Source organism: Bufo gargarizans, chromosome 3, assembly GCF_014858855.1.
Source record: "Bufo gargarizans isolate SCDJY-AF-19 chromosome 3, ASM1485885v1, whole genome shotgun sequence".
Taxonomy (NCBI): domain Eukaryota; kingdom Metazoa; phylum Chordata; class Amphibia; order Anura; family Bufonidae; genus Bufo; species Bufo gargarizans.
The window spans coordinates 567,712,894-567,729,202 of NC_058082.1; the positions used below are offsets into that span (position 1 = coordinate 567,712,894).

The 16,309-nt window shown below is 46.4% G+C and overlaps 1 protein-coding gene across 2 annotated transcripts; it reads right to left on the minus strand.

The window, feature by feature from the left end:
• Positions 1 to 14,014: 14,014 nt before the first annotated feature.
• On the minus strand, positions 14,015 to 16,304 carry LOC122932864 (cystathionine beta-synthase-like). Of its 2 annotated transcripts, none has more exons than XM_044287512.1 (7): positions 16,223 to 16,304; positions 15,763 to 15,868; positions 15,605 to 15,682; positions 15,236 to 15,370; positions 14,964 to 15,072; positions 14,652 to 14,736; positions 14,015 to 14,276 (listed from the first exon to the last, which is right to left on the minus strand). In XM_044287512.1, exons 1-7 carry the CDS (start codon positions 16,260 to 16,262, stop codon positions 14,119 to 14,121), a joined length of 711 nt encoding a protein of 236 aa, XP_044143447.1. In that variant the 5' UTR covers positions 16,263 to 16,304; the 3' UTR covers positions 14,015 to 14,118. The 2 variants fall into 2 exon arrangements, with proteins under 2 accessions (XP_044143447.1, XP_044143446.1); XM_044287511.1 differs by having other exon boundaries at positions 14,015 to 14,279.
• Positions 16,305 to 16,309: the final 5 nt, after the last annotated feature.

Sequence of the window (16,309 nt, forward strand, 5' to 3'; positions counted from 1 at the left end):
TGGCCAGGGCTAGTCGGATGCCTTCTCTGCTTCTATCACTGGATAGAAATGGAAGTAACCAGAATGAAGAAGCATTAGATCTTGTGTACAATTAAGATGTTTCTATCACCTCAGATCTTCTTCCTGTTCCGCTTTCGATCCAGATATCCTTTCCTATGAAAATACTAAAGGAGCCTCAATCTATCAAAATGTATCTGGCTAGACAAACCCCCGAGAGTTCAGGCTGATGTCTTCTACTTACCTCTTTCCGATGCCCGTCTATTATAGGATACTATAGAGCAGTGATGGCTACATTCTGGCACTCCAGCTGTGGTGAAACTACCACTCCCAGCATGCTCCTGAGAACAGCCTAGCAAGTGTACATCTTAGTTTCACCACATCTGGCATGCCGGAGGTCAGCCATTTCAGCAGCTTAGATTTCTATGGACATTGAGAAACATCTGATGGGAACATCCAATCCTCCATCATCATCATCATCCTCCTCATCCTCATCATCCTCCTCCCACTCAGTCACAGAACACAAGCAGAAAATAAATCTCTCCCCAACAATTGATGTGGCATCAGATTAAAAATGATGAATGTGGATTTCTATAGAAGTGCTGGATGGTAAAACCTGGGTTAATTCTGGTGTTAAGTACATAGGAGATGTATTCGCCTTTATATACATACAATACACCGAACAGGGGTTATCGCTAGAAGCTATGGACCATTCCCTAGCTCCTTTTGGGAAAAAGACCTGAACTGCTCCATTCCCCCAGATCAACGGCAAATACAACCACCTGGAGAGACCGTATAGCGGTGGTATCTCACCCCGGTACGTCTAATAAACCCTGGAGGGGGCCGGGAACCCCAGGCAGACATGATCCATGTGTGGTGGGAATGGGCCAGGTATGTGGAGTCATAATTCTTTGCCCTATGAGGTCAGAGCAGCGGTCACCCATGGGTTAAAGATGGCCAGCATAGGTAGGATTAAGGCCGAATGTGAGCGGTCCGTGGTATCCCGGCCTGGATTCCTGCTGACAGCGCCATTGGTTGCTATGACGCCGTGCACGTAATGCCGCCGCTGCACTACAGTAATACACTGGTATGATCTATACGAGTGTATCACTGTACTGCAGCGGCGGCATGAAGCGCACGGTGTCATAGCAACCAATGGCGCTGTCAGCAGGATGCCAGGCCGGGATACCACGGACCGCTCACGGCCGTGTGCATTCGGCCTAATGGGAATAACAACTTTCTCCACGAGGAAAACATCTCAGATCATTCAGAAATGGACGGTGCGGCGTAACTTCTCCGAGTATAAAGTCTCTCTACCGTACGGAGATGCAAGGAGGCCGCTCCACAGTTATGGCGCCCGCTGTTATTATAAGTCAGATTTTCTTCGAATTCTTTGGTTTTGAAGATTATTATATGTTCTGTACCGAATTTGGTTGTCAGACAATGTCTGAACTTAAAGGGATCCTCTCACTTCAGCAGATGGCATTTATCATGTAGAGAAAGTTAATGCAAGGCCCTCACTAATGCATTGTGATTGTCCACATTGCTTCCTTCATTAATTTTTCCATCACATTATACACTGTTCGTTTCCATAGTTACAGACCACCCTGCACTCCATCAGCAGTGGTCGTGCTTGCACAATATCGAAAAAGCGTTGGCCTCTCTGGTGGCTGGGACCATGGGAGCACATATAGGCCAGTGCTTTTTCCTATATTGTACAAGTACGACCACCAGTGATGGATTTCAGGGTGGTCGTAACCATAAAAACGAGCAGTGTATAATGTGATGGAAAAATGAATCCAGCCAGCAAAGGAGGCAATGTGGAGAATCCCAAGACATTAGTAAGTGGCATTTATCATTTAGAGAAAGTTCATACAGGGCACTTACTAATGTATTGTGATTCTCCACATTGCTTCCTTTGGTGGCTGGATTCATTTTTCCATCACATTATACACAGCTCATTTCCATGGTTACAGACCACCCTACAATCCATCAGTGGTGGTTGTGCTTGCACAATGTTGAAAAAATGTCAGCCTCTCTGGTGGCCGGGACCGCGGAAGTGCACATAGGCTGGTGCTTTTTCCTATATTGTGCAAGCACGACCACCACGGATGGATTGCAGGGTGGTCGTAACCATGGAAACGCGCAGTGTACAATCTGATGGAAATTTAAGATTACACTCACCGGTAATCACTTTTCCATAAGCCCATGACAGCGCCCTTGAGATACCGCCTCCATCCAGGACAGGAAACAGGAACTTTCGTGGAGAGCTCTTAAGGAGGAGCATGGCTCCTAGCCACCAGTTAATCGCAAGAACTTGTCCTAAAACACACATTTACACAAAAAGACTTTTTTTTTTCTTTATATATATTTTTCCTATATATATATATATATATATATATATATATATATATATATATACACACACACATAAATTAAATGGCTTGACAAAGGCTCCACGGAGTGAGCTGAAACGTTGCTGTTACCACATGGGTGAATAAAATACCCTTTTTTTTCACGGATATTTGAGTGCTGCCTTGGCCTTTTTTGCAAATATATATTTACATATACACACATACATACATATAAAATAAAATAAAAACATATATACATACATTTTTATTTTATTTTTATATATAGGGTGGGAATAAACCCCGGGTGCTCTCATGGGCTCATGGAAAAGTGATTACCGGTGAGTGCAAACTTAAATTTCCCTTACGCCCATGACAGCACCCTTGAGAGACGACTAGAATAGTAATCATTTTTAGGGGGGGGGGACAACTGCCTGGAGGACTTTCCTACCAAAGGCCAGCTGATCTCTAGAGCCTAGGTCCAATCTGTAATGACGAAAAAAGGTACACGGCGACTGCCATGTGGCTGCTCTACGAATCTGTTCTAGGGAAGCATCAGCCCTCTCTGCCCATGTAGTATCAACTGATCTGGTGGAATGAGCACCAAAACCTGCCCGAGGAGTTTTTCCGGCTGAAGAAAAGGCCAAAGTAATGGCGCCTACAATCCATCTGGATAGTGATTTAGGAGAGGCTGAAAGACCCCTGTTTTTTCCTCTAAATTGAATAAAAAGCTTAGAGGTTTTTCTCCATTGACTTGTAACCTTTAAGTAATGGGATAGACATCTTTTCACATCTAAGCAATCCTGTTTCTTCTCTTTTTTATTGTTTGGATTTTGGCACAGAGAGGGAAGGACAATGTCCTGTGTTCTATGGAACATGGATACTACCTTCGGAAGAAAAGAAGGGTCTGGTCTAATAAGTACTCTGTCATCCAAGATGTTAGTATAAAGGCGGGGGATGTTGAAAAAGCTGAAATTTCCCCCACCCGTCTGTCTGAGGTGATCGCCACCAAGAAGGCAGTTTTGAAGGAAAGGAGTTTTATAGATAAGTCTTGTAATGGTTCAAGGGGAGGCTCCATCAAGCTGGTGAGGACTAGGTTAAGGTCCCAGGGGGGAACCAAGGGTCTGACTATCGGTCTAACTCTGCTGATCGCTTTAAAAAATCTTCTAACCCAGGGATGGTTTGCAATCGGAAAGTCAAAAAAGGCACTTAGGGCAGATACCTGTACCTTGAGAGTGCTAGGCCTTAGGTTCTTTTCATGACCGGTTTGTAAAAAATCTAGAATCTTACACATAGGAGGAGGATTTAAGGGATTTACTGGATCCTTTGAAAAGTTTAGGAAGGTCTTCCAGATCCTAAGGTAAATGGAGGAGGTAACCTCCTTCCTGCAGGATAGCAGGGTAGAAACCACTTTCTTGGAGAGGCCTCTTGCTCTAGGATTTCCCCCTCAAGAGCCATGCTGTTAGATGTAATTGTTTTACATTCGGGTGAAAGACGGGGCCTTGAAACAATAGATCTGGTCTCTCCGGGAGAATCCAAGGGTCTGCTAGGGAGAGTTTCCTCAACCAGGTTCTTCGAGGCTAAAATGGAGCAATCAGGATCACTCTCGTCCGTTCTCGTCTTAGTTTTTGTAGGAACCTTGGGAGGAGTCTTAGCGGGGGAAAGGCGTAGAGTAGCTTATCTGGCCAATGGAAGGAGAAGGCATCTATCCTCGTTGGTGAGTCTTTTGACCTTAGGGAAAAGAAAAGTTGTCATTTTCTGTTCTCCCTGGTTGCAAACGGATCTAGTTGCGGACGACCCCAGAGGAGAGTTATTTGGTTGAAGATTTTCTGATTCAGACACCATTCTCCCTGGTCCAGGGTGTTTCTGCTTAGGAAGTCTGCTACCTTGTTTGCCATTCCTTTTATATGTACCGCTCTGATAAACGGAACACAAGGTATTATGAGGGAAAAAATGTCTGCTGCCAAAGACATAAGACTCTCTGATCTGGTTCCTCCTTGTTGGTTCAGATAGGCTACGACTGTGGCGTTGTCCGATTTTTTTTTAGACCTTTCCCCTGAAGTAATGGAAGGAATTCTTTTAAGGCAAGAAGAACTACTTTTCGTTCCCTTACGTCCTAACCAGCAGCACAAGTGGGGAGTTCTCCCCTGTGAAACTAGTAGGACAGGTGGAATTTTTTATGACAATAAATTTCCTACCAAGTAATAATTAAATAATTGGTAAAACCCACCCCTATAAAGGGCAGACTGCCCATACCTCAGTGCTTTTTTTCTCTGTCCCTGTGGACAGTAGGACGGGTCAGGCTACGGCCTGTCACTTTTAAAATACTTTTACTTTGACCAATTTTTCCTACCGCTTGTCTGATGGTCCTAGGTTGTGGACATTAAGTCGCTCCAGACCCCTCTGCTCATGGTGTTATTTCGCGATCCCCCGCACGCTGCACCTGCTGTAGCGGCAGTCCAAGCTACAGGGGCGGAGCCTATCGGCACTCGGCCACCTACACGGCTTAGATCCTTTTCAGATGGCATCTCCTAACGGTGATCAGTGCGGTAAATCCACCCATAAGCAGAGACATTTAGTCTGTGCTTCCTGCGAGATTCCAATGCCGGACTCCTACGAGTACAATCGGTGTCCATCATGTCGTCCACCTCTGTCGCAACCCACTGCAAGCGACATGTTCGGATGGATGAAAGACTTCATAGGAAATTCTATTTCCGAAATTAAAAGCGCCCTCGCCTCAAAGAGGCCAAGAGAATCATCTCCGGGTCCGATGCCTATGCTGGAAGAAATCTCCATGGATGACCATTCCTCCTCTTCCTCTGACAAAGATTTGCTGTTCCTGTTTCCAGCTGAGAAGACTCAAAGGCTTTTACGCTCCATCCAATCAAGGGACCGTGATGTTGAGCAAGGGGAAGCTCCGCCATCCACCACTAGGGGTTTAAGAACCTTCAAAGTGGACGAAAACCTTAAACGTTTTATGCTTACAGAATGGAAACACCCGCAGAAGGGTCCAGTCCTCAACAAGAGGTTTAAACTCATGTTCCCCCTCCAGGAATCGGAATCTGACCTTTGGGTACCGCCTCCAAAGGTTGACATGGCAATATCCAAACTGTCCAAAAGGACCCTAGTCCCGTCAGATGACGGTAGTAATCTCCAGGACCCGTTAGACCGTAAGGTCGAATGCACCTTAAGGCGTATTTATTCTACTGCGACAGCCTCCGCGTCAGTAGCGGTCGCCTCCTCTGAGACTGTGGACTTTGTACGTTCCCGCATTTTAAGAATTCAGGTTGACCTAGAGGCCGGAGTAGCCAGAACGGACATTCTGGACCAATTTAACCCCTTAAGGACTCAGCCCTATTTCACCTTAAGGACTTGGCCATATTTGCAAATCTGACCAGTGTCCCTTTAAGTGCTGATAACTTTAAAACACTTTGACTTATCCAGGCCATTTTTCATCACATATTGTACTTCATGACACTGGTAAAATGAAGTAAAAAAATAATAATTTTTTTTTGCATAAAAAAATACTAAATTTACCAAACATTTGGAAAAATTAGCAAATTTCAAAGTTTCAGTTTCTCTACTTCTGTAATACATAGTACTACCTCCAAAAATTGTGATGACTTTACATTCCCCATATGTCTACTTCATGTTTGAATTTTTTTGGGAATGATATTTAATTTTTTGGGGATGTTACAAGGCTTAGAAGCAAATCTTGAAATTTTTCAGAAATTTACAAAAACCCAATTTTTAGGGACCACTACAGGTCTGAAGTCACTTTGTGAGGCTTACATAATAGAAACCACCCAAAAATGACCCCATTCTATAAACTACACCCCTCAAGGTATTCAAAACTGATTTTACAAACTTCGTTAACCCTTTAGGTGTTGCACAAGAGTTATTGGCAAATGGAGATGAAATTTGAGCGTTTCATTTTTTTGCCTAATTTTCCATTTTAACCCATTTTTTCCACTAACAAAGCAAGGGTTAACAGCCAAACAAGACTGTATCTTTATTGCCCTGACTCTGCCGTTTACAGAAACACCCCATATGTGGCCGTAAACTACTGTACGGCCACACAGCGGGGCATAGAGGGAAAGGTGCGCCGTTTGGTTTTTTTAGAGCCAGATTTTGCTGGACTGTTTTTTTGACACCATGTCCCATTTGAAGCCCCCCTGATGCACCCCTAGAGTAGAAACTCCATAAAAGTGACCCCATCTAAGAAACTACACCCCTCAAGGTATTCAAAACTGGTTTTATAAACTTTGTTAACCCTTTAGGTGTTGCACAAGATTTAATGGAAAATAGAGATACAATTTAAAAATTTCACTTTTTGGGCAGATTTTCCATTTTAATATTTTTTTTCCAGTTACGAAGCAAGGGTTAACAGCCAAACAAAACTCATTATTTATGGCCCTGATTCTGTAGTTTACAGAAACACCCCATATGTGGTCGTAAACTGCTGTACGGGCACACGGCAGGGCGCAGTCAGAGACCGCGGGGATCAGAATCGGCTGAAAGCGCAACAAACCGCAGGTCTAAATTGACCTGCGGTTTGCTGCGATCGCCGATACCGGGGAGTCACATCCCGTTCGAATTAACCCTCGGGGCGCCGCAATCTTATTTTAAACTCATGACGTACCGGTATGTCATGGGTCCTTAAGGACTCGGGAAACATGCCGTACCGGTACGTCATGCGTCCCTAAGGGGTTAAGACCCTCCTATTGGGAGCGGATTTTCTATGTGACGCCTCTGCGCAACATTTGAAGCTGGCTGCGAAAAGTATGGCGCTTTCTTCTGCCAGCCGTAGGCCCCTTTGGTTGCGACCATGGGTCGCCGATAACACCTCCAAGTTCAACTTATGTGGCCTTCCCTATGAGCCAGGAAGGCTTTTGGGTTCTGAGCTAGATAAGCTCAAGGAAAGCTTGGCAGATAAGAAAGGTAAAAATCTCCCTCAACAGTCCTTTTGGGGTCGCAGTAGGTCCAGATACACAAGACCTCAGGGCCCCTCGAGATCCCAGAGGCGTCAGGCGTCCTCCAGACGCAGACGCGGTCGTGGTAGAGGCAGTGAACGTAAGGCGGACCTATGACTCTCCAGCTTACCTTCTCCCTTCCCTTCCAGACCCTCCGTGCAATCCTCCAGTCGGAGGTCATTTAAGTTTTTTCCGGCAGACCTGGCTGCAAAAGATCCCGGACCAGTGGGTGCTCAATATAATTTTGTTCGGTTACACGATAGATTTCGTGTCTCCCCCTCAGGAGAAATTTGTGTTAACCCAACCTTTACCCCAAATCAAACAAAAGATTCTGGAGGACGCAGTCCTCCTTTATATCCACAAAAAAGCCCTAAAGGAGGTTCCCTCCCACAAACGAGGGCGAGGGGTGTATGCCCCCATATTTCTAGTCCCAAAGCCTTCTGGAGACTGGCGCATGATAATAGATCTGCGCTACCTAAATCGCTTCATAAAACAGAAGCACTTCAGAATGGAGACCATCTGTTCCTTAATCAACATTCTAAATCCCGGAGACCTCATGGTCACCATAGATCTAAAGGATGCTTATCTTCATGTGCCTATTCATCCAACTCACCGAAAGTTCCTAAGAGTTGCGGTCTCCATAAAAGGTGTGGTAAAGCATTACCAGTTTGCTGTTCTACCCTTTGGCATCTCTTCCGCACCCCACACCTTTACCAAGGTTGTGGCTCCGCTTGTTGCCAAGCTCAGTCTTCAAGGACTAGAAATTGTGCCATATCTAGACGATTGGTCTTAAAAGCTGCGTTTATAGACGTTCTTCAGACCCATCTTCATCTGGCTCTTCAGACTCTCCAGCGGTTGGGCTGGCTGATAAATTGGGAAAAGTCCCAGATCCTACGTTCCACTTCTAGGGTGTTTCTGGGGTTTATAGTGGATTCTCAAAGGATGACTCTTTTTCTCTCCCCAGAAAGGAAAGATAGAGTCACAAGAGCCGCTCAGTTTCTCATGGCACCTCGTCGAGTATCCATCAGAACACTTATGAAGATGTTGGGCCACATGTCAGCATCTGCAGAGGCAGTTCCTTGGGCCCTTTGGCACCTCCGTCCACTTCAAGAGGAAGTGTTAGCTGTCTGGAACCACAACCCAAAGGGGTTGGACAAGACTCACTCCCTGTCTGTCAAAGTCCGCTCCCCACTCAAATGGTGGAGGAACCTATCAGATGGGAGGTCCTTGATTCAACCTCGTTGGATCATGTTGACCACAGACGCCTCCCTTCTAGGTTGGGGAGCCCATCTGGAAGACAGTCCAGTACAAGATATCTGGACTCCACAGGAGAGACTTCTCTCGTCCAATATGAGAGAACTAAGAGCTGTACGTCTAGCTCTTTATCACTTTTCTCCTCTCATCCGCAGGAAGGTGGTGAGAGTCCGTTCGGACAACACCACTGTAGTCGCTTACATCAACAGACAGGGAGGTACGAGATCTCAACCTCTTCTCCATGAAGTTGGTCTAATTCTCTCTTGGGCAGTGCTCAGTTTATCCCACCTATCCGCGGTTCACATCAGGGGAGATCTCAACATAGTTGCAGATCGACTCAGTCGGGGTCTACCAGTTCCAGGCGAATGGTCACTGAACAGAGACATCTTCTCCCAGATCACTCTACGTTGGGGTACTCCAGAGATCGACTTGATGGTGACCCGGTTGAACGCGAAGGTGGACAAGTGGTGGTTCAGGCTGGCATACATATTCCCTCCACTTTCCATGATACCACGGGTATTGACGAAAATCAGACAAGACCAGACCCCGGTCATTGCAATAATACCATTCTGGCCGAAGAGGTCTTGGTTCACCCAGCTCATGAAGAGGAGTCAGGGCACATATTGGAGACTTCCCCTAATGCAGGACCTTGTGTATCAGAACACAGGCCCCTGCCTAGATCTGAGGAAACTCAATCTGACAGCCTGGAGATTGACAGGCCCCTACTAGAAGCTAGAGGGCTTTCTGTGGAGGTCTTGAGAACTATTTCACACTCCCGTGCGGAGTCTGCAAGCAAGGCATACTCAAGAATTCACAAGATCTTTCTTCAGTGGTGTGCTGTTAAAGAGGTAGTACCATCAGATCCTCCGCTTTCAGCTATTTTACAATTCCGGCAGGACGGCCTGGACAAGGGTCTAAGTCCGTCTACTCTCAGAGTCCACATCAGTGGTCTCTCTGCCTCTTTAGGTAGACCATTATCTCAAGACCCCCTACTCAGGAGGTTCCTCAAGGGAGCTGAAAGATTAAAACCTAGAATCCTGAGACCTATCCCTAGTTGGGATTTATCCATTGTTCTAAAGGGGCTATCCTCTCCCCCCTTTGAACCCTTAGAGAATGTAGACCTTAGGTTTCTATCCTTAAAGGTCACATTTTTACTGGCCAAAAGGATTGGAGGATTACAGGCCCTAGCCGCCACTGAGCCTTATACCCTTTTTTTCCAGGACTCTTTCTTTGTTGAGATTTCCCTGCCGGTCCTATGTCCTACTCCATCATCTCCTGAAGAGGAAGCCCTTCACTCCTTGGACATTTCCAGAAATCTAAAAATCTACCTGGACAGGACTGCGAACTTTAGGAAATCGGAACATCTACTGCTCTCCTTTTCTGGTAAAAGCAAAGGTCTGAAAGCCTCCAAACCCTCTCTAAGTAGATGGGTAAAAGGGGCAATCCGGGAAGCCTTTTTATCCCAAGGCTTGGCTCCGCCATCCTTTGTCACCGCCCACTCCACGAGGGCAATATCTACTTCCTTTGCGGAAAAGAATCTCGTTCCACTTGAACAGGTTTGTGCTGCGGCTTCCTGGAGCTCCCACAGCACTTTCATTAGACACCATTGCCTAGACTCTAGGCGTTCGGAGGGAGTAGCATTCGGACGTACCATTGTCTGCCGCCCTCTCATAAAAAAAAATCTATAGGCTTATACCTGGGAAAGCCCCTCCCAATTTGTTGGGTTACTTGCTAGGTCCCCACTTGTGCTGCTGGTTAGGACGTAAGGGAAGCGTTAATTTGTAACGTAAATTTGTTTTCCCTTAGTCCTAACAGCAGCACACTAATTTCCCACCCTTGTTAGTTTCTACTTATTTAATTATTATTATTTAATTATTACTTGGTAGGAAATTTATTGTCATCAAAAATTCCACCTGTCCTACTAGTTTCACAGGGGAGAACTCCCCACTTGTGCTGCTGTTAGGACTAAGGGAAAACAAATTTACATTAAAAATTAACGCTTCTCTCATGTTTTGAGAGTCTTGACTCTCCGCTTTTTTCCATACCCCTTGCCCAAGTTTCCCTGACAATATGCCCCCCAGCCAAAAGGACTTGCATCTGTGGTAATGGCTACAGAATCCTGCGGATTCAAAGGGAGACCTTGGGACAGATTTAAAGGATTCAGCCACCAGTGTAAAGATTGAATTACCTGAGGGGTGAGCGGGAGTGGTGCATCCAGCGGGAAAAGGGCACCCTGCCATTCTTTCAGGATTTGCCATTGGAGGGGTCTGGAGTGAAACTGACTCCAATTGACTGCCTGTGTCGTGGAAGTTATTCTGCCCAAAACCGCCATTGCCTGCCTGATAGTTTGGTTTGCTACTATCAGGGATTGAACTACTTCTGTTAGTTTCTCTATCTTGTTCTGGGGAAGGATATAACATGATTTTTCAGAGTCCAGGATCATTCCTAGAAAGACACATTTTTGGGAAGCTATTAGATGCGATTTGCCCCAGTTTATCTGCCAACCGAGTTTTTCTAGGATCCGCACTACCTCCGAGATGTGCATCCAGAAGGTTCTTTGACTCTGCTACTACTAATCGTCTAAATACGGAATTACTAGAATGTCTCTCTCTCTTATGTGGGCCATGACTTCTGCCATTACTTTTGTGAAGAGTCTGGGAGCCTGTGAAAGAGCAAGAGAGTGAAGAGCTGCATATTGTAAGTGATGAAAATGATCCTCGATTGAAACCTCCACTCAGATATTTTTGATAGTCTGCGTGATTTGGAATGTGGTAATAAGCATCTCTTCTCTCTATGGTGGACATGAACCAGCCCTCGAATAGATGTTTTAAAACTGTCTGAATTGACTCCATTCTGAATTTTTCATAACAGAGAAACTGATTTAGATCTTTTAAGTTTATAATTGTTCTGAACGTCCAGTCTGGTTTGGGATCCAGAAAGAGGGATGAATAAAAACCTTTCCCTTTTTCTGAATCTGGGACTGGAACAAGGACATTTTTCTCTAAAAGAGAAACAATCTCCTGTCGTAAAACTAGTTTTTTGCTGAATCTTTTAAGATGTTTATGACTTTGAATCTTTCCGGTGTACAAGAGTCAAACTCCAGACGAAAACTTCCTTTAGAACGCCCAATATCCAAAGGCTTGAGGACAATTTTTCCCAAGCGTGAAGGAAACAAGAGAGTCTGCCGCCCACAGGAGAGAAACAGTCATTGTTGAGTTGGTCTGGAACCTGAGGAAGATTGGGAATTGAAGAGAAAACCCTTGTCTTTTCAATTTTTATTTCCTCCTCTGAAATCCTCTTTTATTCTTCCGAAAAAAGCGCTGCTTTTTGGCAGGTCTGGGGACAGAGAATCCTTTTTTTAGTGGACGCCTTATCCAACATGTCATCTAAGATGGACCCAAAAAGATAATCGCCCTGACAAGGTAGGGCAGTTTTTTTTTAGATCCGTGTCTCCAGACCATCCTTTAAGCCAGATCTTCTTGCTGAGTTAGAGAGTGCGGCTGACCTAGCATGCAATTTCAATGCATCTGCTGAGGCGTCTAATATGAAGTCAACCACCTTAAGGATGGTAGGAAAGACAGCTAGCAATTGATCCCTCAGAGTCTTATTTTGGGTGCGAGATTCCAATTCCAAAAGGATATTTCCTTTTTACATTTTTTGGGACAAATAATTTTTTCCACTCCTTTTGGATCAGAAACTTTGTTTTCATTTACCGTAAAAACCCTGGATTTTCGATGTCCTAGATCCCCATATCTTGAACAGATTTCGGATCTCTGGATTCATCTACTTTCATAGTAGCACAGATTGCCTTCTGACCGCGCGCTCCAGGGAGTAGTAAATGCCTCGGTCGGGTCCGTGCGGCCTATTAGTAGGAGATTTACTTCCCACTTCCCGAACGCACGCTTCGTGCGTTCCAAACACCGAAAGTCGTATTATGTACTTCCGGTTCTCTCCTGCCACAGGATTTCGGCCCTCCCCGATGCCTGTACCCAGCCTGAAGGAAAGGAGAGGCCGGACCCCCGGAGCACTGCCAGGAAGCACCAGCGCGACCGGGACTGCACCAGAACACCAGCCCGAACACTTTTCCAGGACCCAGAAGGCAGCACCAGACTTTCTTCAGCGGCTCCTAGAGGAGGTTTACGCCGAACCAGGTAACCTCCCCCCCTCACATTAATTCGGGGACCTGCAGCCTAATACCTTTAGCTCTCCACCAAGCCGTCCTATCCTTAGGACAGGAAACAGGAACTGGTGGCTAGGAGCCATGCTCCTCCTTAAGAGCTCTCTGCGAAAGTTCCTGTTTCCTGTCCTGGATGGAGGCGGTCTCTCAAGGGTGCTGTCATGGGCGTAAGGGAAAAAATGAATCCAGACAGCAAAGGAAGCAACATGGAGAATAAATATACATTAGGAAGTGCCTTCTCTTAACTTTCTCTACATGATAAATGCCACTTACTGAAGTGAGAGGATCCCTTTAAGACAACGCTACCGATTAGATTATGAGGAACCTCTGGGACATTTACAAAGAACACACATCTAAACCCCATAAAGATAGAGATTCCCTGAGGCAGATCCGGGACTTAAAGGCTATGGACTCCTTTGGAGGCAATTTTTGTTTATGATTGCATTTTACTCATTTTTGGCTAAAAATTATATTTTCAATTGGCCGTTATTAAAAATATTGAGCCATTCTGTCACAAAGGGTTAACTGTTGTCCAGCTGTGCGACTGGTCCTTTCACTTTGTGCCATCATCTAATAATCCTCATCTCTAAACTACTGAGAGTCAAACACTTATTTAAGCCACGTTTGTATCAGTAAGATAGGAACTGAGCGATAATGAGGGTTTATAATGTCAGAGAGCAGAGATAAGGAGTCCGTCAGCTCCCCAGATGACGAAAAAGACTGAAAATCCACAGGCAGCTACTCGAGCATCTCAGCTCTGGACAGAAAAAAGGGCTCCATATTCTTAATAAAGACCGATTGAAAAAATTATTTTTAGCTCCAAATAAGTATAAGGCCTCTTGCACACGACCGTATGTATTTTGCGGAACAGAACAGCCGGCCCCTAATAGAACAGTACTTTCCTTGTCCGTAATGTGGCCAATAATAGGACATATTCTATTTTTTTGCGAAACAGAAATGGAATGCACGCGGAGTACCTTCCATTTTTTTGCGGACCCGTTGAAATGAATAGTTACGTATACGGACGGCAAAAAAATGGAACGGAAACGGAATGAAAATACGGAAGTGTGCAAGCGGCCTAATCCAGTAATAAAAAAAATAAAAAGAACACTGATCGCCCCAGATCACAGGCCGCATCTGGTAATGGAGACCACATGTACTGAGCCAGGCAGGAAGTTACGACTACTCCAATGAATGAGGCCTCTATGAACCATATGTACCCCCCCAATGCCACCAGCAGCGGGCGCACAGATCAGCAATCGTAATATTTATTGGTTTATTGTCACCTCTTCTACAAAATACAAAGCGATCAGACATGAAATTAAGGGACCTTCAGACCCCCACCAAACAGCGGCAACCCTCCCATCTAAGAAGCGCTGAAATGTCTGCTCCTTTCACTTGGGTCCCGGTCACTGGATTCACTGCAGCGTCGTTCCCGCTCCCGGGTCACAAAATTTAGGAGATCGATGGCAGTCACCACACCGAAAACCATCTGCTTCTTACTAGAGGAGCCGTCTTCGTGATCTGCTAAGATACAGCCCACAACTTACAAACATCGCTTCTACTGGAGCCAAAAACCAAGGTAGCATAAGGAGGAGCAAGGGAGAAGAGGAGAGACCAGAAAGGGGAGGAGCAAGGCAGAAAGGAGGCGGGCCAGGAAGAACAGAAGCTACAGAGAGGAGTATGGAGGCCAGGGAGAGGAGAAGAGGATGGGCCAGGAAGAAGTAGGGAGGCCAGAAAGAGGAGGACCTAGAGAGAAGATGAGGGGCCAGGGAGAAGAGAAGCTATGGAAAAGATTAGTGGGACCAGAAAGACAAGGAGCTACAAAAAAGAGGCGGGACCAGGAAGACCAACTAGGGAGAAGGGGGGGGTGGCAGTTTAGGGACACAAGCTGCTTACACTGAATTTGCTCATGGACCACCAGAGCGAAGTGATCCGTCTCCAGGATGCGGGAAAGTTTCCCCAGGTTGTCCATGAGATGCACCTAGAACAGGGAGATTGAGTCTAATGGTTACACAGGTTCACAGTGGATAAATGCACAAACTCCATAGCCTGAGTCTCAGCATTTCTGAATCCCCTCGATGGTGCTACCCCCTCCCAGATACAATGTCCTTCCTGACCACTGGCTGAATGGCTATATCACATACAACTATGGACAAGAGAGGTGCTAGTTTTCTCACATAGCCATCTTCCCAGCCCCGACCACCATACCTGTGTAAACTGCTTGTAAATGACTTTGGAGACAGGATCTGAGGGTTTCACCTTCCCGGCCAGCACAGAAGACAGCATGTTCCCTAGTGTCACCATGCCGAGCACCAGCCTGCAAGATAACATGGCCCTGAGAAGTCGCCGTGCGGAGTAACAGAAACAACGCAATATATAGCTGCCCCCTGCAGCGGAGAGGACGGCACCCACACAAGCAGCTTCCGCAGGCTCCGCTTTACCTCGCTGGCGCAGAAATGACAGGGGCTCATGAGACTCACCCAGATTCGGACACAATGGGAACCTGGTCAAAGCTTTTCTCTCGGAGGAGCTGGATCGTCTGGCTGCAGCTCACAGTTGGGAGGACGGTCAGTGGGGCAGAAAGAGACAGTGACGAAACCTTGACGTTCCACCACCTGAGGACGAGAAAGATGTGCACTTTATGGTAACATCACTAAACAAATGATATAGATGAGGCATGTCCACCGTCAGTCCACCCATTGTATTTAGGGACATGAGCAGGAGTGGACATGCTGTCTTGTCATTGAGGAGTGAATAGCCACCTCTAGCTTGAGATTATCACAAACACATCTACACCAAACCCTGGAGCCACAGTCCAGAGACTGATCCGCTCCAAACATTCATCTCACCAGGGTTTACTCTCCTCCAGGTCCTCCATCTTCAGGAACTGTTTCTGTGTCATCCACTTATCACTTAGGAACTTGGACCTGCAGGAAAACAAAGAGAATGGTAAGTACCTGGCGCACGTGGTGCAAGCCCTAGAGACCTCGCAGGCACAGACCCTCACATGTAATTCCGCACAGAGTCCGGCAGGATCACCACACATCTCTGTCCTTCTGTCAGCTCTTGGGCAGCCTTTACAGCCACAGACATGGCACTGCCAGAGCTACCACCTGCAGAGAAAGAAATACACCTTCACTCAGGGGGCAAATCGGGCAATCCTCACTCGCTGTCCTAGGGCAACCGGGCAATCGCCGCTCACCGACTGAGGGGGCGACCCGGGCAATCGCCGCTCACCGACTGAGGGGCGACCCGGGCAATCGCCGCTCACCGACTGAGGGGGCGACCCGGGCAATCGCCGCTCACCGACTGAGGGGGCGACCCGGGCAATCGCCGCTCACCGACTGAGGGGGCGACCCGGGCAATCGCCGCTCGCCATCCTAGGGCAAACCTCATTGTCACTTGCCAGCAGAAGGAAGACTGCATTATCATCACCCCACATGATGAGGAAGAAGCATGCTACTCACCGCACAGCAGACCTTCCTCCTTGATCAGTGCTCGGGCCATAAAGAAGGAGTCCTACATCATTGGACTTTATACCATTTATCAACCAC